This window comes from Rhinolophus ferrumequinum, chromosome 10 (genome assembly GCF_004115265.2).
Source record: "Rhinolophus ferrumequinum isolate MPI-CBG mRhiFer1 chromosome 10, mRhiFer1_v1.p, whole genome shotgun sequence".
In the NCBI taxonomy this organism is placed as follows: domain Eukaryota; kingdom Metazoa; phylum Chordata; class Mammalia; order Chiroptera; family Rhinolophidae; genus Rhinolophus; species Rhinolophus ferrumequinum.
The window spans coordinates 4,635,745-4,657,322 of NC_046293.1; the positions used below are offsets into that span (position 1 = coordinate 4,635,745).

At 50.4% G+C, this 21,578-nt stretch overlaps 1 protein-coding gene across 2 annotated transcripts in view; it reads right to left on the bottom strand.

The window, feature by feature from the left end:
• Positions 1-1,197: 1,197 nt before the first annotated feature.
• Positions 1,198-21,578, bottom strand: part of SAMM50 (SAMM50 sorting and assembly machinery component) — a 31,552-nt gene continuing 11,171 nt past the window's right edge. The window contains exons 6-15 of one of the 2 annotated variants that reach the window (XM_033117438.1): positions 21,161-21,291; positions 20,855-20,942; positions 18,718-18,846; positions 18,108-18,179; positions 17,195-17,281; positions 11,879-11,949; positions 10,341-10,408; positions 6,025-6,171; positions 5,158-5,299; positions 1,198-1,406 (exon numbers count right to left, since the gene is read on the bottom strand). In XM_033117438.1, the coding sequence (XP_032973329.1) occupies positions 1,361-1,406; positions 5,158-5,299; positions 6,025-6,171; positions 10,341-10,408; positions 11,879-11,949; positions 17,195-17,281; positions 18,108-18,179; positions 18,718-18,846; positions 20,855-20,942; positions 21,161-21,291 (981 nt within the window). In that variant the 3' untranslated portion in view covers positions 1,198-1,360. Of the gene's footprint in view, positions 1,407-5,157; positions 5,300-6,024; positions 6,172-10,301; positions 10,409-11,878; positions 11,950-17,194; positions 17,282-18,107; positions 18,180-18,717; positions 18,847-20,854; positions 20,943-21,160; positions 21,292-21,578 lie in introns of both variants that reach the window. The other variant, XM_033117437.1, reaches the window with a different exon arrangement.

Genomic DNA, 21,578 nt, shown 5'->3' on the forward strand with positions numbered 1-21,578 from the left:
TGGCCCTGGACAGCGTGGGTCCTTGGACCAAGCTGCTCCTGAAACCCCAAGGTCACTGGCAAAAACACAAACAGGTCACGGGAGGACTGACAGTGATGGGACTCAGCCCAGCTTGGAGAGAGAAAAAAATCCAACAGTAAAGGGTTTGCCAACGGACGTGATCTGCAACCCTGGACATCTTTACACGACACCGTGTAATTAAGACTTCAAAGGAAGTTTAACTTTTTTTAAAAAACTTTTTCCACATGTGACTAAGTATATGCCAAAAATATTACTTTTAACAGATATGAGATGTGTTGGGCAGAATAATGCCTGCTCTGCCCCCCACCCCCCGGCGCCCACAATGTCCACGTTCTAATTTCTGGAACCCGTGGATGTTATGTAACATGGGGAGGGGACTTCAGGTTGCAGACAGAATTGAGGTCGCTAATCAGAGGACCTTAAAACAAGGTGAGTGGCCTGGACTGTCCAGCGGGGTCCAGTGTCATCACAGGGGCTGACAGAGCACAGAGAAGCAGAGGGCGCCTGGGAGACGCCACTGAGCTGGCTTTGAAAATACAAGATGGGCATCGGCCAAGGAACGTGGACGCCTCTGGAAGCTGGAAAAGGCCAGGAAACAGGTTCTCCTCCAGGACCTCCAGGAGCCATCCCTGCTGACACTTTGGTTTCAGCCCAGGGAGACCCAGTGTGGACTTGTTACCCGCAGACAGCAAGACGATTGTTCTGTGTTGCTTTAAGCCACCAGGTTTGTGGCAATTTGCCAGAGCGTGGCGGGAACCTGGCACAGTGGTCGTTCTACTACTTTTACTCTCTAGAGAATACATTTCCCCTCTTTGTCTCTGAGTCCCTAAGGTTACACAACTCTTTCTTCCATGCCACTCACACACTGAAATGACTCAAACACACGGTTCATGACGGCGGCCCCGGCCGTGACCCAGCCTATCAGGCCAGAAAGCATGCCCTCTACCAGCGGCTGGGGTTTCTCGGGGCGCTGCCAGATACTGGTCCATGGGAATCGAACTGACACAAACAGGCTGGGGTACAGAGGAATCCGGAGCTTCTCTGACAGGACTTCCACCTGCGCAGGCACACGTGAAAGAACACATGGCGACTGAACCTCTCGTCTCCTGCACGTGGTCCTCAGGAGCCAGAGTCGGACGCTCTGGTCAAGGAAAGCAAATCGTACCACAATGCATCTGAGTATTTGTCTTTAAAATTTATTGACATGGGTCCCCACAGGACTGCGGTCAAAGAACCCCTTGAATCTGTTTCTGTGGAGAGTCATTGTGTGGCGCCGAGCGACTCGCGGCTGCAAGTCGCAGAGCGTCTCCCGGAGGCGCTGGCGGACGTTCTGTGTCAGCTACAGGAACCTTATCCCAGCTCCAAACTGCACGCCATCACATGTCCTAAGAAAAGGGCAGAACGTCAATACTGTGTGTGGCCTGCTCCGCTTGCCCACAGCGCGCACTTCCCGGAGCCTCTCACGCCCTCCCAGCAGAGATGGCCCTGTCTCTCGTTTCTGTCCCTGACTGTTCTCTCCCAGCATGCCCGCCTCACTGTCACCGCTCCCCAGAGACTGCAGCAGTAAGACAGGGGTGGCAGGAAGCTGTTCGATCTCAGACAAGGGTGCCACAAATCGCCTCCGGCATAAAATTTAGCAAACACGTCAAAGCTGTTTCCATTCTCGTAAAAGGTCTGCAATCCTAATTACAGAGTGCCTGCGTGGACCACGGGGGAATCCATGGATGATTTGCACACAAATAACCCCCTATCCAGCTAGTTGCTGAGTTTCAGAAAAGAGAAGATATTCTGGCAACATCACTCAAACTTCACCATATTCCAGTTTCAGTGCCGCACCCTGAGTGAAGGTGAGCACGACACTCAAGGGCACCAGGCGGACCCTGGACAGGGGACACCGTACACAGTAAGCACTGGCTGCCACCACCTCGGTCACAGAGCAGAACCGCGGTCCAGCCCAGGAGCCAGAAGGGCTCCCTTATGCTCTGGCCTTTAAATATCACACACAGCAGGCTTCTTCCTTCCAAGAGAAACCACATTTGAAATTAATCTCTGTAACATATTTTTCAAGTTTAGCCTGGAGAGAGAAAGGCAAAGCTGAAGGGTGAATGCAGCCATTCTCTGGAAAGTTTACCTGAGAGTGGCCGAGGTCGGGACTTCTGGGAGCACACTGACCTCTAGTGGCCTCCAACAATAATGCAGCCACAGTGACGGAAGCCCACGGGGGAAGCTGCACCCCACCTTTCCGTCTGAAGGGCAGGAGGCCCAGAGCCTGCTGGCGTGCCGCAAGTCACAAGACCAGGGAGTGACAGGGCAGGGGCTGGCAGCCCGCCTGTGTCCGCCACCACCAGCTAACGGAGGGCAGCCGTCAGTTCTGGGAGGGTGATCCTCGTGACGGTGAAACAGATGATAAAGCTACAGCTGACAACCCACATGCACCTCGTTTTCTTCACAGTAAAACATGAGTTACAATGTATTTCCTTGTATAGTTTGGACTAACATTAAACACAGTTAATATACAACAATTGCTTGCCATGGAAACAGCCTATGTATTTTCTGAGACAGGAAGTTAGTACAGAATTAGAGCTTGAACAAAAAGCTCTACCAAGGAGATCAGCAAGGATGAGAGGATTCCTATCTTTCCATAGCTAACAGTCAAGGTGCAGAAAAAGCCAGTGTGCGGAATCCCGCGCCCGGAATCTCAGAAGCGTGCGGGAGGTGGCAGTGCGGCCTGTTGTTGGCCTGTGTTGGGGACAGAGGACAAGCAGGGCCTGGCTCTGCCGCTGACCTGACTGTTAATACTGCCGAGTCTCGGTTTCCTCCGCCGTCAAAAGGGGTAACACCGTCTGCGCACAGGGCCGCTGTGAGGCTGACATAATAAAATCAGGTGCTCAGCCTGGCATCCCACATGGCAAACGTTCGAGAAACACCAATGACCACCTTTCCTCCCCGGAACTATAATCGCTCAGAAGCGACACTGAGTCACCATACCTTCCGCTCCCTCCCCCCGAGCGTCAGCCTCACTGCGATATGAGTTGGAAATGCAGCGTCCGAGGCCGAGCCCAGACCCAAGGAGTCGGGAACTGCCTGTCCCAGGATTCCAGGGAGTCAGAGGCACGTTAGTTTTGAAAGCATGGGGGCCTGAGGACAGGCTCAGGCGGCTTGGTCACGTGTCTGACTTCTCTGTGGCCCCTACAAAAACTCACCTCCCCCAACATTTATACCTGTGGTGGGAATATGGCGCTGCAGAAAGCAACTTGCTAAACTAGCCTCATTCACTAGATCATAAAGGTTTGGAGGATCCTTGCTAAAAACTTATGTAAGGCACAAACCTTGCTCTAGAAAGAGTGCCCGTTTTATCATACTTCACTGTCTCTGAATCAGGACACAACCCCCATCTGGGGCAGGTCTACACAGTCAGCCAAGCGCAGCTGTACAGGCACAATGCCTGGGGGGAGGGGAGATGTCTCCTAAAGGAACCCTGTCTGTTTCCTATGTGAAGAGCCGGCCTTGGCGAGTACACCAGGAGCAACACCAACGTGAGAAATAACCGTCCGCTGACAACCTGGCGGGCACTGCTCTGAGTGCTTCGTGTGTAACGATCCATGCAGTCCCCAAACCCGCAAAGGAGTCACTGTGACTAGCACCCATTCTCTGGACCTGAGAATGGAGATCCAGAGAGGTTACGTACCTCACCCCCGTCACACAGCCACCAGGTGGCCGAGCTGGGCTCCAAGCCCAGGCAGCTGGGCTGGGGCGCACGCGCACCCGCTGCGACCAGGCCCTTCCAGCTTTTGCGCTGTGTGCAGAACAGGCAAGGTGTCGTCAGCGCTGCTGTCTGGGAGGCGCTGGAGGAAGGGCTCTGATACCCTGGGAGCCAGCGCTGTGGCTGGAATAGGCTTTCGGTGAGAGGGAAGAAGGGCAGAGTCTACTAACCGACAGCCACAGAGGACCTGCGGGAAGGCACCGAACAGCACCTGAGCACTCGCGCTTTATCCAAAGCTTGCTAACGTGGCTACCTTTAAAAAGCGCCATCACCCACTACACTGAAGTAGAAGACAGTGGGACTGAAACTGGTACACTGGTTCCCTAAACCAAGACAAACTACAGGCTTGAAACCCGGGCTATGACTCAGCACCAGCGTTCGGTGGCAACGTAAGTGTAGACAGAACACCAAAGAGAAAACAAATACAATCTAGAGTACCGCATGTATAAGCACGAGAAAAGTAAGAGACAATGTGAACGCGACGTTTGGGGAAATGTCTGTGTCTCTGCCCCTGACCCCTAACCCCCACCACGTGAGGTAATGAGGCTTCGATGAGGTTATGAAGGTGTGGCCCCCATGGTGGGATTAGCGTCCTTGTAAGAAGAGACCCCAGAGAGCTTGCTTGTTCTCTCTGCCCTGTGAGGACACAGCGTGAAGGCAGCCACCTGCAAACCAGGAACCAAATCAGCCAGCGCCCTGACCTTGGACTTCCACCATCTAAGCCACCGAGTCTGTAGTGCTTTGTTACAGCAGCCTGAGCGGACTAATACATACTATAATGACAATACTTCTGGATTTCTTAAAATGTATACAATGTATACCAAATAAGAAATGGGATTAATTTTTTGGTAACCGTAAGAGGACTCATACTATATTCATCCATGTATTATTTAGCAAATCCTGTACAGTAAAATGATTGGTGGAAACAGGCCAGGGTGACAGGTTCCTGTGCTGCTGACAGAAGGCTCTGGAGAACAAGTCGTCTGCGGCCAGAACAGAGCTCTGCCCACTGCAGCACCTGAGCTCCTGGCCTGCGAAGTCCCCCACTGGCCACACCCCATTCTGTGTTCAGCCAGTGGGATCAAGAACGCCTTGTCAGGTCCTCCAGCCAGACCTCGAGGAGCTTCCACTATTTGGCAACAATAAGTGCAAACGAACTGTGAGGTGGGAGATGGGAACACCATTTTGTCCTCCAAACTAGACAGAGAAAAACTCAATGGAGGAAAATACATGTACTTTTATTCCTTCGCTAACTCTTCAATTTCTCCTAACATCTTGAATCTTACAGGCCCCGATGAAATGATTAGCATGTCCAAAACAAAACAAAATTACGAGAAAGCGCACTGGAACTGTGGAGCACTCCCAGCACCTACCTGTCACCTGACTGCACACCCATGGGGACGCAGTAGTTGAGTTCCAGCCGGGCGATGTTGCCAAGTCTCAGGACGATTCCAGCACCGTAAGACCAGCGGATGCACTCAGCCAGTTTACGAATATGAGCTTTGGGGCCCTCCCCTGAAAAGAGAAAAGAGGGTGTGACCCACAGAGTGTGGCCCGTCCTTTCAGAGCTGCCCTCAGGCAGGCCCTGGTCCTCTCACTTGCTGTGTGCCCTTTTGGCAAATTTTAAAGCCAAGCGTAGATATTCAAGAATGCATGAAGTGGGATTAGGACCAAAATCAAGAGAGGGCTCGGGACCACACTTGTCACTTTCCCAGAAGCCGCTGAGCCTTCCTGTTTCTCTGGGGCTGGCACATTCTGTTCATTTACCCAGAATGGCAGTTCCCCGTCCCCTGACCACCCAGGACGCCCCACTCCAAGCCTCGGTTTGAGGGCCTTGTCTTCTGTGAAGCATCCCAGACACCTCTTCACGTCTCCCTGGCTGGATACATCCGCCATGAGCCCCTCTGGCCCTGAGCTTGAGGAAGGCACCAAATCATACTCCGCTCTGTGGCGTTAACGAGTAGCGGAGAGCAGGTGCTCGAGAAATGTTTGCTGAGTAAATGAATAAATATTTCTTTGCAAGACAATTTGATGATTCTTCATGCATGCGTCGTCATTCATTCAACCAACAACTTTATTCTGGGCACTGTATCAGGTGTTATGGGAGTTTTTTTCAGTAAGGCGTAGTCCCTAAATTGAAAGACTATGTAATCTACAACCACAGACACCTGTTTGGGTTCTGAGCCTTGAAACATAAAGTCAGCTAGACCGTAACAGTTTCCAAACAGTCCAAGTTTTACCATAGTTGAGGTTGCAGAGGTTTCCTGCGTTGAGGAAGAAGTGTGTTCTGAAAAGGTCTCCGAAGCCGCCCTGGCCTGGCCGGAAAGGTAGTGGGGTGTACAGGTGCAGGCCGCCGGCCCAGTACGCCTCTCCGCCCAGGTAGTCTCCTAATCGAGGAAGGGGCACAGAACACACAGTCTCACAAACTTAGAGTCACGTGACTGCCACACAACTTACACGAGCAGGATGCACGCTGTGTACATGACACGGCGCTCAGGCCCTCAGCAGCTGCTCTCCTAACTCCTGATGCTGGTGGCTTCATTTCAAGTAACCTTTCTGTTTCCCCTGGTTCATTTTATACTTTGCCTTAACTTAAAAAAAAAAAAAATGCTAGTGTAGTTTAGAAAAGAATGGAATCAGAAATTTATCGTATCTGTAAAATGCCTGAAATAAAACAAAGTAAACTCATGGAAACCACTTTTTCCACAACTGCTGAAATCCAGATCCCTTCCACCTGGCCAAGGAAATGTGTTGTTTTGCAAAAATTTCAAGACCACAATACAGACAGAAAAAAGCACTATGCATCTTTGTCCTTTCTGGAAATGGCTTGGACACGTTATTAATCAAAATATACAGAGTGTCTACTACTCACAGTGCGAGCAAACAGCGTCCCAACTCAGCGTCTACAAAGGGCCTCGCTATTAAAGGTTCATGACCACGGGGCTTGACTGTCCACTGAGAGTATACATATGCGTGATTCCTGAAGAATGCTCCTGCCCATTCCATTTTAACTACAAACAGCGTGACATTGCAGTGACAAAAAACAAACCCATAAACCCCTAAAATGTTTATACTTCGTTGCAAAATACTATTTGTAAATTGTCTTAGTGCTTTAATACAAAATGACAGACCATGAAACAGAAAAACGGGCTGTCTCCAAGATTAACCTGGAGGAATGAACTGCTTATTTACTTAAAGATTCCAGAATCTCTTGAGTCCCTTTTAATAGTGAAGTTCTAGAAGGAACAAGAAATAAACAAATCACATGAGGTTGACTGTATTTGCTTTTTGTTTCTTGGCAACCGCCTGTCTCTTTTTATTTGACCATAAAAGTAATATACTCATTGTACGAAATCTGATATATAAAGGGAAGAGAAAAATAAAAAAATCTCTAATTTCTACCATTCCAAGATAACCAGCTAACATTTTAGTGTCTTTTATCCAGTAAATTCTAATGAATATAAAGAAGAAAATAAAATGTGAGTCATTTTATACATACAGCTTTCAGTCCTACCTTTTTTTTCAGTTTAATATATTGTAAGCATTTTCCTCTACTACTTTATACTCTGTGAAAATGTGACTTTGATGCCTGAATCAGCATATATACAGACTGTAATATAATTATCTATTCCTTGTCTACTGTCATATTGGTGTCCAATTTCTTCATAGTAAGCATTAACCTGAGATGTTTCCTTGTACACACACATATTCAAAACCCTGTCTTGAAGTATAACATACAGGTAGAAAAGTACACACATCCTAAGTGTACAGCTCAATCATTTCCACATAGACACACCATATACCGTGTTTTCCCGAAAATCAGACCCACCCCGAAAATAAGCCCCAGTTAAGATCGTCAGCCAGACAGACGCATTTAGTACGTTATGACGATATTCCAGATGACATGACTGTATTGAATAAATGTAGATGGCTCTACATGAAGAAATGAGGCATCCCCTGAACATACGCCCTAATGTGTCTTTTGGAGCAAAAATTAATATAAAACCTGGTCTTATTTTCGGGGAAACACGGTAATGAGCACCCAGGTGGACACACAGGCATGTGCAGCCCTTGGGGCCGCGGTCTCCTTTCTAATCACCACCCACCACCCTCACCACGGGCAGCCACGGCCCTGCCGTCCCACTGCACAGGTCAGGTCAGCCTGTCCCCCACTTTCCATACATGGAATCAACAGTACGCGTCCTCGGGGCCTGGCTCCTGTCTGGTACTTTGCTGCCATCACTCAGCCAAGGATTGTGACTTGTTCATCCTCATTGCTGTGTAATATTCCAGTGTGAAGACACCACTGTAGATTTGCCTGTTCTATTGCTGAGGGGCATTTGGGTTTCCAGTTTTCAGTTTGGGGCTATTATTAGAAGTCTTTGCACAGATATATATATATATATATATATATATATATATATATATATATGTATATGTATATGTATATGTATATATGTATGTGTATATGTAAATATACATATATATATATATATATTTTTAGACTCTTGACACATATTACCAAATTGCTTTCATGAAAAGTTACAGCAATTTACATTCTTGCCCATAGAATCCTACCAATGGCCCATCTGATAGTGAATTAAGTGGAATATCGTTATGTTTTAGTTTTCAGGCAAGTGAAAGACTCCTAAACTTTGATTTACTCACTACATAATACATGCTTACAATGAAAAAAGAATAAAACTATCCATAAATTGTAACTTTTCTAAAAAAAAAAAAAATGACATACTAATAAAGCATTTTAAAAACAAGTGAAAATAATCTCTATTTTATGCAAAAAATTATGCATGGGGCTATCATTATTTGTAATAATATAAAATGGAAGCAACAAAGATATTAAAAAACGGAAAAATCAGGGTAGACTATTTTAAAATGGAGTAATATACATCCATTTAAATGATGTTCTCGAAGTTGTTCATAACACGTGGAGACACCTCTGTTACAGTGTCAAGTGCTGGACAGGGTTCCAGGAAACGGGAGTTCTCACACTCCTGGAGGGCATGCCTGAGCTCAGCTTTCTGGAGAGCAATGCAAAGTCTTAAAAATATCCAAAATCCTTTGATCTAGTAAGTCCACATCTATAACGTTACATAATAAAGTAAAACTTACAGCCGCGCACAAAGATTGAGTTAGGCTACTGATTGATAATATTGTTTTATAATCCGAAGGGGAAAAACAAACAGTCTAAATGTCTAAAACTTGGGATTTGGTTTAAAAGACTAGAGTATGGCAGTTTTTAATGCAGCCATTAAAAACAGCAGTTTTTCTCTCTCCGCTTCATTGCTGGTGGGAATGCAAACTGGCACAGCCATTCTGGAAGGCGGTCTGCCGGTTTCTTACATACAATCCAGCAACTGTGCTCCGTGGTATTTACCCACGTAAACTGAAACCTATGTCCACACAAAAACCTACACACGAATATTTATATCAGCTTTACTCATAATTGCCCAAAACTAGGATGTCCTGAAACGAAGCTATCCTTCAATCGGTGAATGGACAAACAAACTGTGGTATACTGGAATATTACTTATCACAGTATGTGGAATATTATTTGGTAAAAAGATACGAGCAATCAAGCTATAAAAATTCTTAGAGGAAACTTAAACGCATGATACTTCGTCAAAGGAACCAGTCTGAAAAGGGCATACACTGTATGAGTCCAACTCTATGACATTCTGGAAAAGGCAAAACTATGGAAACAATAAAAAGGTCAGTGGCTGTAGGAATTGGGGCAGGGAGGGATGAGTAGACGAATGGTGATTTTTAGGGTCCTGAAACTTCCGTATGACACTGTAATGGCAGTTTCATGCCACTATGCATTTGTCACACCCACTGAACTACACAGCACGAAACCTGCACTGCGGGATTTAGTCAGTAATAACGTATCGATATTGGCTCATCAGCTGTGACCAGTGCACCACGCGAATGCAGGATGTTGACAACAGAGGGCGCTATCGGGCACCTGGGAATTGGACTCCACTCCATTTTTCTGGAAGCCTAAAACTGATTGGGGGAGGGGCGTGATCACTTTGTGAGGGGTGGAAATGTCTATTACATTGTTTTGCACTCCTGAAACTAATAAAAAAAAAAAAGTCCACTAATTTAAAAAATTGTAGTATGTCAGTGAGATGAAATAAGCAGCCATTAAAAATGGACTTTTTCCTATAAAAATCTTCTCCATATGTTGCTACTGAGGGGTGGAAGGAGAAACAGGGAACAAAACAGTATATGAACAAAACGAAACGTGAGTATAAAGATACGTATGTCGAAACAATAAAACATTCACACACGTCATCCCTGGGTAATGGGGGTCACTGGTCACTGGTGTGTTTTCTGCTTGGATATATTTTCTCATTTTTCTATAATCCCCTCAACAAATATTTTTCCGTGCCTGCGGTGTGGCAGGGGTTGTGTTAGGTGCTAATTCCACGGTGACATATGGACACCTATCATTGGGGCACGTAAACAAATACATGCTTCCAAAAGCGAGACGTGCCCCTAAGTTCCAGGCGGCGGTGCTGAGGGAGTGACAGACCTTCACTCTGCGGCCCGACGCTGTGCATGCTGAAGCCGCGCACACTGGTCGGTCCCCCGAGGTAGAACCTGGAACGGAACAAACGGCAGACGTCAGAGGAAAGCCATCAGGCGAAAGCCCAGGTGATACAACGAGACACAGAAAGCACACAGGGCAGGCTCCCGTCCGGTACCGGGTTTCGACGACACCTTCACACAGAGACACATTTCAGGAACGGGAAGGCACGGGGGCATGGTCAACCCATAAAAATCCAACCTCGTCCTTTTTAACGCTTAACATCGTCTTCTCTGTACGGGGTGTGTTTGAATTCAGTAATTTCCCTACTGGCTGTTTTAGAATTTTTGCTATTATTAGATTGGTGCAAAAGTAATTGCGGTTTTTGCAATTATTTCTAACCTTTTAAAATGCAATTACTTTTTTTTTAATTAGTTTCAGGTGTACAAAACAATGTAATAGACATTTATCATAAACTGCAATTACTTTTGCACCAGCCTAATATCAACAATGCTACAATGGACATTCTGTACCTAAATCTTTGTACACTTATGTATTTGTACATTAGATCTACCGAGGTGAAATTGTTAGGTCCCAGAGTTCAGAAATTAAGGAATTCTATACTCCCAAACAGCCAGTCCAAAAGGCTGAACTACTTTAAGCTAAAACAACGTTTTAACTAACACTAGGCTGAAGAAAGCGGTTCTTACCCTCAAGAACTAGTATTTCAAAGCAACAGGGACAAGCCCACACCCTGCAGGCCAGAATAGAAACTGCTACCGGCTTTCTGAAAAGCAGGCTCTGGCAATCTTGTTTAGGCGCCTGACCAAGGTTCACATGCTTTTGAGACGGCAATTCCACATTTAGGAATAAAAGAAAGGAACAAAAATTATTTACAAAGTCACAGTCTTCAAAGTCTTATTTACGTGCAAATAATGAAATGTTAAAATGCTGCTTATGAAAAATGTCTCAGGATTTGGGAGGTGGTTTACTCTATCATTTCTTCAAAACTTTTTTAGAAGCTAGGAGTACACAAACCTGTACACAAAATACAGTATATCAACAATACAGATGTGTAGGTTAATACAGATTGTAGGTTAATACAGATTGTAGGTTAATATAGATGTGTATAACATGAATATGAATATACACACACATACACACACACATCCACAAACAACAGAGTAAAAGGAAGTAGTCCCAGATACTGACTCCACTTATCACTAAGTAGGATTTTTTTTTTATTTCCTTAAGTGTTTCTTCATTTTTATGTTTTCGTAACATGTCTGAACTGTATTCTTTCATGTTGAAAAGAGAACACAATTTTTTTAATATAATAAAGTTAACCCCCCCAAAAAAGGGCAAAAAATGTTAAGTATGGGGTATGCTAGATATTTTGAAATTAGCTTAAGCACAAATATTAAAGTAAAATTTGAAATACTTGCCCTCTTCAATAAACGTCTCTAAAACATCTTACAAGAAACCAATCGAGAAGCGCCAAAGGCAAACACGTGCAAATGGCCCAGTCATTCATTAGGACTTACCTATCAGCAATACTTGACGGCTTATCACCAATGGGCACCAGCATTCCACCCCAGAGAGAGGCTGAAAAAACCTATTGAGACATAAACAAGGAACTGCTTTCAGTCGGCGTTTCTTTCATTGCAATGAGCATGAACAGAGAGAAAACGCACCCAGATCACACGCTGAGTCTGCCATGTGCAGAGCAGTGGGTGGGGGACAGGGCCACAGAACATCTGGCTGGGACAAGAAGAAGGACAGTGCAAAGGGTTTCGTGGATATTTGAAAATCTTGCAACTCCAAATTTCAAATAAAGACACACCAAACACAAGCCAGAAACGAGCCAAACCCCTGGCAGGGCACAGCTTCCATTCCGACACAGGGCAGCTCCCTCTTCTACGAGAAGCCAAGTCCAGTGGGACCAGCTGTGGCCTGATGGGGGAGGGGGCCTGGGCAAAGGATTCTGCATCTGCTCAGGCTCTTTGATTTGGCTTCAAACCAATGGAGGACTAAGGGCATACCACAGGGGTGTCCAAACTGCGGCCCGCGGGCCAACTGCAGCCCATGATCCATTGTTAATTGGCCCGCAGCAAATTCCAAAAACATATTTAGTTTACTTAAATAAACCAGGTGAGGCAATACGTACTTCACCTCGAGTGAGTGGCCCGGCTGTTTGTGTCTTTTACCGCATATGGCCCTTGGTGAAAACCGTTGAAAAAGTTTGGACACCCCTGGCATATGGCATTTCAGGTGTGAAAGGAGGCAGAGGTTACAATACTCCAACAATTAAAAAAATGCAGAGACACAGCTTCCAATCCAACCCTCAGGAACAGAGCCCCTCTCTAACAGGTCAGGCGCAGTGACCTAATCTTAGATCCGAGATGGATCTTTACGCCTAAGTAACACGTGGCCAAACCGTACCCCCCAGTGCTTAAACCACAGCGAGCTCTCTGGGCTCATCTCACCGTGTCTTCATCACAGTGCACACCCGTATCTCCTGAGATTGCTTCCACGTTTTTTGCTCATCTCGTGTCCTCTCTCTGACTTGCAAATTCCTATGTCCTTTGAAGCTGCTGAGATATCTCTTTTTTAGAAGCTTCAGTAGGAAGGCTTACAGATGAAAACTGGGGCAGCGAGTGGGCAGAGCGGACCAAACTGAACCTTCTATTCTGATAAATTCAGCTATTTGTTCAACAACATTTAGGAAACACCGACTTAGAGCCTGGGGGTGTGACAGATGCCACAGGATAAAGCGAGGGCCCAGAGTGCTCTGGGAGAGTGCTCCCCCACCCACCTCACACCGTTTTGGAGGGACCAAGGAAGGAACCACAGAGCAGGCCTGCCCTCCTCTGGCTTTGAGTGCCTCGGCGGGACTGCCAGGGCCCACAGGGCTCACATGTCACAGTAAGACGGCCTTGATGCCTCCCTCAGCAGGACGGAAGAGGAGGGAGTGACAGCTGCTTCCCCTGGCAAACCCGCCTGCCTAACCGTCACCATCCGCCTGAGGGCGGGCGGTAATTAGAACTTACTACCCACCCGGGACAGTCTCATTCTGCCTCAGCTCCCCGCTGACCTCAGTGCCACACGAGCCCAAGGCTCCCAGCCACCCCTCTAGCACCAACTCCCCAGTTCTTCGGCACCAGCAGGACCTACGCACCCACCCCCCTCCTGGTCCTCATTCCCTCCTCACCTGCTGGAATGACACAGCCCATCGCTAAAACTCACCTGCCTGTGTTCACCTCACCTGTCTCTCACCTGCCACACGCCAGCCCGGCTAACACCACCTGTCCACTCCCTCAGCTGTCCCTGCACGGCTGCGTGCGGCGGCAAACACGCCTCATACCACGGCTCCTTTCGACTCGGACTCTGACCTCTAACAGGCCCTTAGAGCTTCTCACCCGCTCACCCCGCTCTCGCCTCAACGGTGATTCCACACCTGGTCCTCCGTCCGCCCTCCGCGCCAAGGGCTGGCCTCCGCCCTCAGAGAACACAGGCGCACCCGGAGGCCCCCCGAGAGCTCCCACGGCACCCCTCCTGCACCCCCCCCCGTGGAGCACCCGCCATGCTCCCCTCCAGGCAGCCCCGCTCCCCTTCCGATCCCCACTTCCCCCGCTGGATCCTTCCTGCTAGCACACAGCCGGGCTGTAAGAGGCTCAATCCCCAGGGAAAACCAACCCTCGCCCCACGCTGCCCTCTTGCCCCGGTCCCCAGAGGAGCTCGCATCAGTTCTGTCCTCAGTCGTCCCCTCCCGCTCTCTCGGGTTTAAATAAGCTTTTTGTTTTAAATAGTCACCAGTTTCCCACGAATCCCTTTTCCTCCCCCAGGAGACAGCCTGGGACCCCACTGCACGGAGCCACTCTTCACACGCCCGAGACCGCCCTGTCTCCTCAGTGCTCTGCCCGCCCAGGTTTGCCGTGACCATCACGCGAGAATCCAAAGGCCGGTTCCCACGGTCGGGTGACGGGGCGCCGTCTGATCCAGTCCCTGTGCTCCCCGCCCTCCACCACCCGCCCGCCTCTGTGGCCCCCTCACCGACCGCGGCTCCCCAGTGTCCTCTGCTACTTATGCCCTTCCCGACTTCTCGATGTCAGCGTGTCCTGGGTCTCGGCCCTGGGACTTCTGTTCACGCTGGAGCACCACCTGCCCGGTGCTTACTGGGTTTCCCCAAAAATAAGACCGGGGTTTATACAGTGTTTCCCCGAAAATAAAACCGGGTCTTAACATTAATTTTTGCTCCAAAAGACGCATTAGGGCGTATTTTCAGGGGATGCCTTATTTTTTCATGTACAACAATCTGCATTTATTCAAATACAGTCATGTCGTCTCCTTCTGGAACATCGTCATAACGTACTAAATGCGTCCGTCTGGCTGACGATCTCACCTGGGGCTTATTTTCAGGGTGCGTCTGATTTTGGGGCAAACACGCGGATAACTCACCCTCCTGCAATGCAGCCTGACCTCTCCCCTCAGCTCGACTCTCCACCTCACCGCCAGCTCAACACCTGCATCGGGCCCTGGCGCCCCCTGCTTTCCAACCCTGTAAAGGGAACCTCGGTTCTCCGGACGCGGAGGCGCAAACACCTGCGTCACTCACACCTGCCGCTCACAGCCACCCTCACGCCTGCGGCATCAGCTCTGCCTACATGCTGCACCCCCCACACGCGTGATCACCGCCCACTGCTGGTCTACAGCTCCCAGCACTCCCGGCCAGGCCCCCGCTGCCCCTCCACCTGCTCTCCCACGGCCCCTAGAACGACCTTCTCAAACAGGTGCCACACCCCATCGGGCTCTGCTCAGGGCTTCCCAGGGCTGCCCCCCAAGGCCCTCTAACGGCTGGCCCAGCCTCTGCCCTCACTGCTCTCCCTCCTCCTCATTCTGCCGGATCACAGCAGCCCGGGTGGTCCTGGAACAGGCTGGCTCTCTCGCTTTGCTCTGGGCTGTGGCAGAGGCTGCCTCATCCGTCGCCTTCCCTGGTTATCTATCTCAAATAGACAGCACCTGCTTCGGGCCACTTCCTATCCCTTTCCTGTTTCATTGTTCTTCATTAACACTTCCACCTGCTACATGCTGTACCCATGTATCTGCTAAGCGTTTCCCTTCACCAGACAGCGAGAGAGCACGAATTGCCTTTTATTTACTGAAGTACGTTTAGTGTCCAGGTAGTGCCTAGTAGCTGGTGTACACGTGATGAGTGGCTGGGCGGGTGGACGATGGGCGACACCTGGAGACAAGCACAGAACTATAGGCACGTGGAGGAGCCCACCTGGGTCTGGGAGGTCAGAGAAGGTCTGCAGGAGACACACCTGCGCTAAGGTCTTAAAGCCAGGCAGCAGGAGGCCAAGTGAACCGCTGAGAAAAGGCGGAGGACGAAAGACAAGTGCCTGGAAGTAAGCGGGAGCCCAGCCCTTTTGGGAAGCAAGCAGCAGTTTGGCAGAGCTGAAGCCCAGGGCGAGAGGGCAGAGATGGGATCAAGGCCGCGAGCGCCGTGCCAGGAGCACACACCTGACGCAGGAGCATGTTGTAAGGTCTGCATTTCAGAGACTCTAATATGCCCGCAGCGTGGACACGGGGGAAGGGGAAGGGGAAGGGTGGGCAGGCTCACCAGAAAGTGACATCACTGCCACGGTGAGAAAGAGTAGCAGGGAGACGAGTGACGGTGCAGGGGAAGAAGAGACAGGGCCTGCTGCTGGGGGCTTTGAGGGTGAGGACTCAGAGCAGCCAGCAGGAAGGTCAAGGGCAGCTGGGAGAGCAGCCGTGCACGTCAGGCGGGTCACAGATTCCAGGAGGGCAGAGTTTGGACATGTTGAATTTGAAGTGTCCGTAAGGAACAGAGTCGGAAGTCCAGAAGCACCTGAATCTGGGGCCCCAGAGAGCCAGGCACGCTCTGGGGGACCCCAGCACAGAGATGGCAGCCACAGAGTGGGCGAGCTCCTGCAGGGAGCTCAGGAGGCCTCCATGAGAATCTGGGGAGACAGTCACAAGGCGGAAGTGCAGCAAGCTGTGAAAGGCCCCGAGGCGGGGGGCTGAGGCTGGAAGCACAGGGATCACTATGGGGCCTGAGGACAGTGTCATGGCCTTCGGGGGTGCGCGGGGACCGAAGGAGCTCACGCACAGAACTGGACGACAGGGGCCTTGGGAAGAGCAGTGGAGGGAAAAGCAGGAGCCACAAAGTGCAGCGTCTGGGAATGAGCGGGAGCGGTGACAAATGACCTCAGAATCAACTGTCTAGATATAGGTGCACGTGCTGTTTCATTAAAATGCAGCCCTCGCCTCCAAGTCTGAAGGAAGCTAAGGGCTCAGGCAGCCGCGGTGGGGCGGAGAGCTGTCCCCAGTACCTGGTCGCTGGGAAACTAGACATAAGCCAGGGTCTCCTCTGCCTCGGTTAGAATCCGGTCACTTACTCCTCACTCTTGAGTGAGTCAGCAGAAACTAAACCGAACTGGAAGAAAAATGTGGAAAAATTCTTGGAAGCGCCCAGAGCCCTGCAGACCCAGCCAACTAAGGTGAAAGCTCCAAATTTCTACAGACATGACCTGAGAAGAGAGAGAGGAGGCGGCTTTCCTCTGGCCTCAGTCACAGCTCCTTGAAAGACCCAGGGAAGGGGTGCTCGGATGGTCCCGTGTAAAATGACTGATAGATTCCTTTCAAATAAGAGAACAATAACCACCGCACCCCAGAGAGCCTTCAGTTCTGGCAAAGTTTGAAAGATCAAACACCTCAGTGTTGGGCGTTCATGTCCTGGGCTCCCACCTCAGTGTTTCCGATGCTTGGAGCTCAGGATGGAGATTGCAAAACGAGGGATAAAAATATAGGTGACGACCATCTGGCTAGATACTCACGGAATCGAACAGGAGTTGTTTATTCAACTGCAGCTCAAAATCTTCTTTTATGAAGCTCACGTCACCTCCAGTGTAGCCTGCCAGCTCCTGTGGGAAGAATCCACAGGTCAGAATGGAGCAGACTCACTACACAGGTTACTGAACGACACCACTGCAATCACCATTTAATTTGGCGGTTTTGTGTTTGTAGAAAGGGAACAGCCCACTTCAGTCTACTAGAAGCTGTGTCTTACTTGTTCTAGATGGTCCAAGGGGACTGAGAGCCACAGAATCATGAAACACAGTGGGTGACTACAGAGTGTGTGAGCCCTGAGAGAGAAAGCCACTGGCCACATGAACGTTGTATTGTAGAGCCTGCAATGGATGATATGGCTTGTCTGGCTTAATCAGTGCTCGGACAAAAAAAAAACACAAAAAAAACAAAAAAAGCCAATCTTTTACAATTTGGCACATTTCATATAAAAATCTGAGTTCTGGCGGCTCCTCTGAAACTGACGATCAGGCAACCTGTGCGCCAGGCCGCACGCAGCTGGCCGCCCTCTCGCCTGACCTCCCCGGCCGGGGCCTGCCCTGTGGTGTCCCTATTGGGAAGTCACTCTCACCAAATCACAACTTTCCTCCCGGCCATTTCAGTGACACAGCCAAGGCGGCCAGAGCCTTCTGCCTCCACAGAGCGCCAGGAGCACGTGAATGTGGGCCCAGGACGAGAGCCAGGCGTGCTCTGTGGAGGCAGAAGACTCAGCTACAGAGAGCAATTCTGGGCAGGACCCCCGAGGGTGGACTGACACCCTTGCAGGCCGTTCTGGAAAGATTTTTACAGTTAAAGGAAAACGCTCAGTACTGAAAGTGACTACTCTGCACGACTCCCTGCCCCCAGGGTCACTGCGCGCAGAGGTCGAGGGGAGGAAGGTACCTGGTTAACTTTCAGCAAAGCGCCTCTTCTGGGCAAGATGGAGGAGTTCCGGGAGTCGATGACCATGGCATGCTGCAAGAGACGTGCATCGGGGGTTCACTTGCGACAGGTCCACAGAGCGAGCGACGGCTAGCACTCACTGAGCAGCCTGGGCGCCGGGCCTGCGCCCAGCACTTCCCAACCGGACATCAGTTCACCTTTAGGGAAACCCTGTGAGGAAGGGAGTATCGTCCTTCCCGTGTGTCAGCGGAGGAACCGAGAGGCTGGAACCAAACAACCCTCACTCGTGAGGCGGGAGGTTACGACGGGCGCTGGGTTTGTTCCCTCAAGCAGCCCCACGCCCTGGCCAAAGTCAGCGCAGCCAGCTTTCCACTCAAATGGCACGGTCAGCTCTCAGGCACACCTTGTCCCGTGATCACTCATGTTAGAGAAAAATAACATGCGCTCATGTCCCTCATTGTCCAGATTCACCAAGTGACCAGGGGGCGCCGTTTAAGCCTGAGTCCTGCATCACTTTTCCACCCGTCCCACTGTCAGCCGGGACTGTTTCCCCACGTACAGCTCGGCCGCAGCACGACATCTAAACGCTCACTTGAGCAGAAGTCCTTACCGAAAGAGATGATTTCAGTGAGTGGCCACTTTCTTGGCGGACGGCAAAAGACGCTGTCCTGGCGAGGCAGCCCAGCTCCCGCCACACACCTTCCCACTTGAGCGTGTGGCTGGTCTTCCATATGGGGAACTGCAAGTACACACGGGGAATGCTAAACCTTCCAGTGCTGGGTGATGGGAAGTTGTCCCAAATCAGGCCTCGGCACGTGGCATCGTTAAATTATTAACTAATGACATCCCTAAACACTTTTTGAAAAATGATGGACAGGAGGGTGAAAGAGAAGAAGGGAAGGAAAGAACAGGAACAAGGGTGGGAGGGAGAAGGGGAGAAAGCTGTGATCAAAGGAAACTCTGCCCCAAATGGCAGGACTGTATCCGGGTGACGAGACAGGGTCACTTGTCTGAAAGCTGCAAGCGACTTGGTAACTGCCAGGTTTCCCTTCCATGCCTAGGACCGTCTGACACACACCCCACGGGGTCCTGCCAACCTCTTACCTGAAGCCAGGCCTGGTGACCTGGATGACCCACCTCAGCCCCCGCAAGGAGAACAAGGAGACAAAGTCTCACGTGAGTGACGAGCACCCTCCCTGCGGCCGCAGGCCTGAGCCCAGGGAACTCTGGGGCCCACGCGTGTGGGACCTGCCTCTTGGCTTGGCCCTCTTTCCCCAAAGCCGGGACAGCCCGAACTAGATCTCTGTCTCAGAGAAATGCCCACGTCGTCTCTGAACAGTCAACGATCTCATCTGGTGGCCTCGGGAAGGACAGTGACGGTGCCGCTCTCACGAGGACGCCAGGTCACTTGACACTCCCAGCGTGAGCCCCACGCTGCACACCCTCTGGAGCCCTCAGGCCTGCTCAGACCTGGACGCCCACCCGGATTCAGGGTGAGAACTTGGGGGCACCCACCTCAATGCGCTTACTTATCGAGCCCCCACAAGGCACTGAGCCAGGCGCTGGGGGAGCAGGTGACAGCGGGGAGCCTTGTTCACCTGCCACTTCTGCAGTCGGGCCGCCTGAGGTACAGCACTTTCCCAGACACCTGCAGAAGGTGCAGAGCTCACCTATGCCATTTCCACCTTCTTTACAAGGCAGCTCTTCAGGCGAGAAACACAGTGGCTCAGAGGACACTCATCTCCCACCCCTGGATTCACGGTCAGGAGGATGAGGCAGGGGCCAGATGGGAGAAAGATGGGGGAAACCGGCTGGAGGATGGGGCTGGGGCGAGCAGGGTCTGCCGCGGTGCCCCCTTCTGCATCCTCAGCAAGGGCAGGTGTCTGAGAGCTACTCCCTTCAGACCAGGAAAGGCGCCCCGTGGAGAGTGGAACGTGAAGGGCAGGTGCTCCTGTCCACGGCCTGAGGTCTGTCCACCTGGGCTACCTGACAGCGCTCAGTTTCCTGACCTTGGTCTGCAGGGATGAGCAGCAGGAGTGGCCAGTGTGTATCAAGCACCCACAGGTGCCACGTCGAGCCCGGGCAGTGACTACATGGCTTCAGCGCGGTTCTCAGACCAGAATGGACCAGGGGTGGGGGTGGCAGTGGGGTGGGGTGAAAAGCGTTTCCTGGCCCCATTCCCAGAGATGCTGCTTCAGCAGTGCAGGCCGGGCCCATGAATTTGTACTTCTGACCAAGGCTGCTGGTCTGAGGACCACAGCGGGGAAGTACTTTCATTAACTGAAGCCTAGACCAGGAGGAGAAGAATAGGGACCTACGTGAAGCCACACACCGCCGAATGACAGGAATTCCATTTGTGGCATTCAGCCAGATCCCGCTAGCAGTGAACGTGAGTGTAACCCAGTGACGAAAGCTGTCATTAACCTGAAGTGCCTCTGCTGCCTATCAGAAGCTGTCAATCTCAGCACACGAAGAAAGACAAACAGACGGGGTCACAGGAAGTCGGGAGCACAGGAGAAATCTGGCCAAGTCCGACAAGCAGCCACCGTGGCCACTGGCCACTCTGGCCCTGGCAGTGGGCACTCGGCCTGGAGGCCTGACAGAAGGGCAAAGAACTGACAGTGGCCCCGGCCACCGCGCCCACCACTCCAAGTGCCTTGCCCAGCCCCCTCTGTCTTTGGGAATCCATTACACAGGTGCTTTGTTTTCCCTCGAGTGCGCAAAGGGAAGAGGGAAATGCCACTTACACTGTACTCAGCTGACACGCCTCTGTCCGTCTCCCGAAGTGAGCTCCAAGGGAACTGTCCGGTAACTTTATATAAGTTTACGGAGAAACTAGGAGACAACGGGACAGAGCTGTAAAAGCTGAAACAGGAGCTATAACTTCCACACATTTAAATCAACAGATTTAAAAACAGTCCTGGGGTTCAGCTGATGAGGAAATCTAGAGCAGGTAACACCGCAGAAGTGTCTGCTGATTCTGTGCGGTTTCTTTTCCCAAACAAGCCACCTATCTTAACTAAACCAGGCCAATGATCTGTTTGGCTTCCTACTTTCTTTCGAAGTTTCCAGGCTGTGGTTTGAAGAAGGAGAGGCCATAGGAAGTTTCTTTTGTTCCATAGGAAAACTGAAATGTCACTTTTTCTGCACGACCTAGCAGATTAGGGAGTTTGATTCCAAGTACCTAGGAGGAGAAGAAAAATAGTGGGGGTTTAAATGGAAGGAATGGCAACTTGAAAGAAAAACCATGCTAGCTAAGGGGCCCGAATAAAAACAGGGCAAAACGTGGACTGCACATCTGGCAGGGATCGTGGCTTTTACTTCTTAGAACATGCCTTCGCTGAGGCACACGCCCTCCGCACACACCTGACTCATTCGAGAGATTGGCGAAACTTGGTCACCTGACTGTGAGGCTCAGGGAAATCAATTCTGTGCGTTGGGAATTTTGGGGGACATTGAACAAGAAACTAA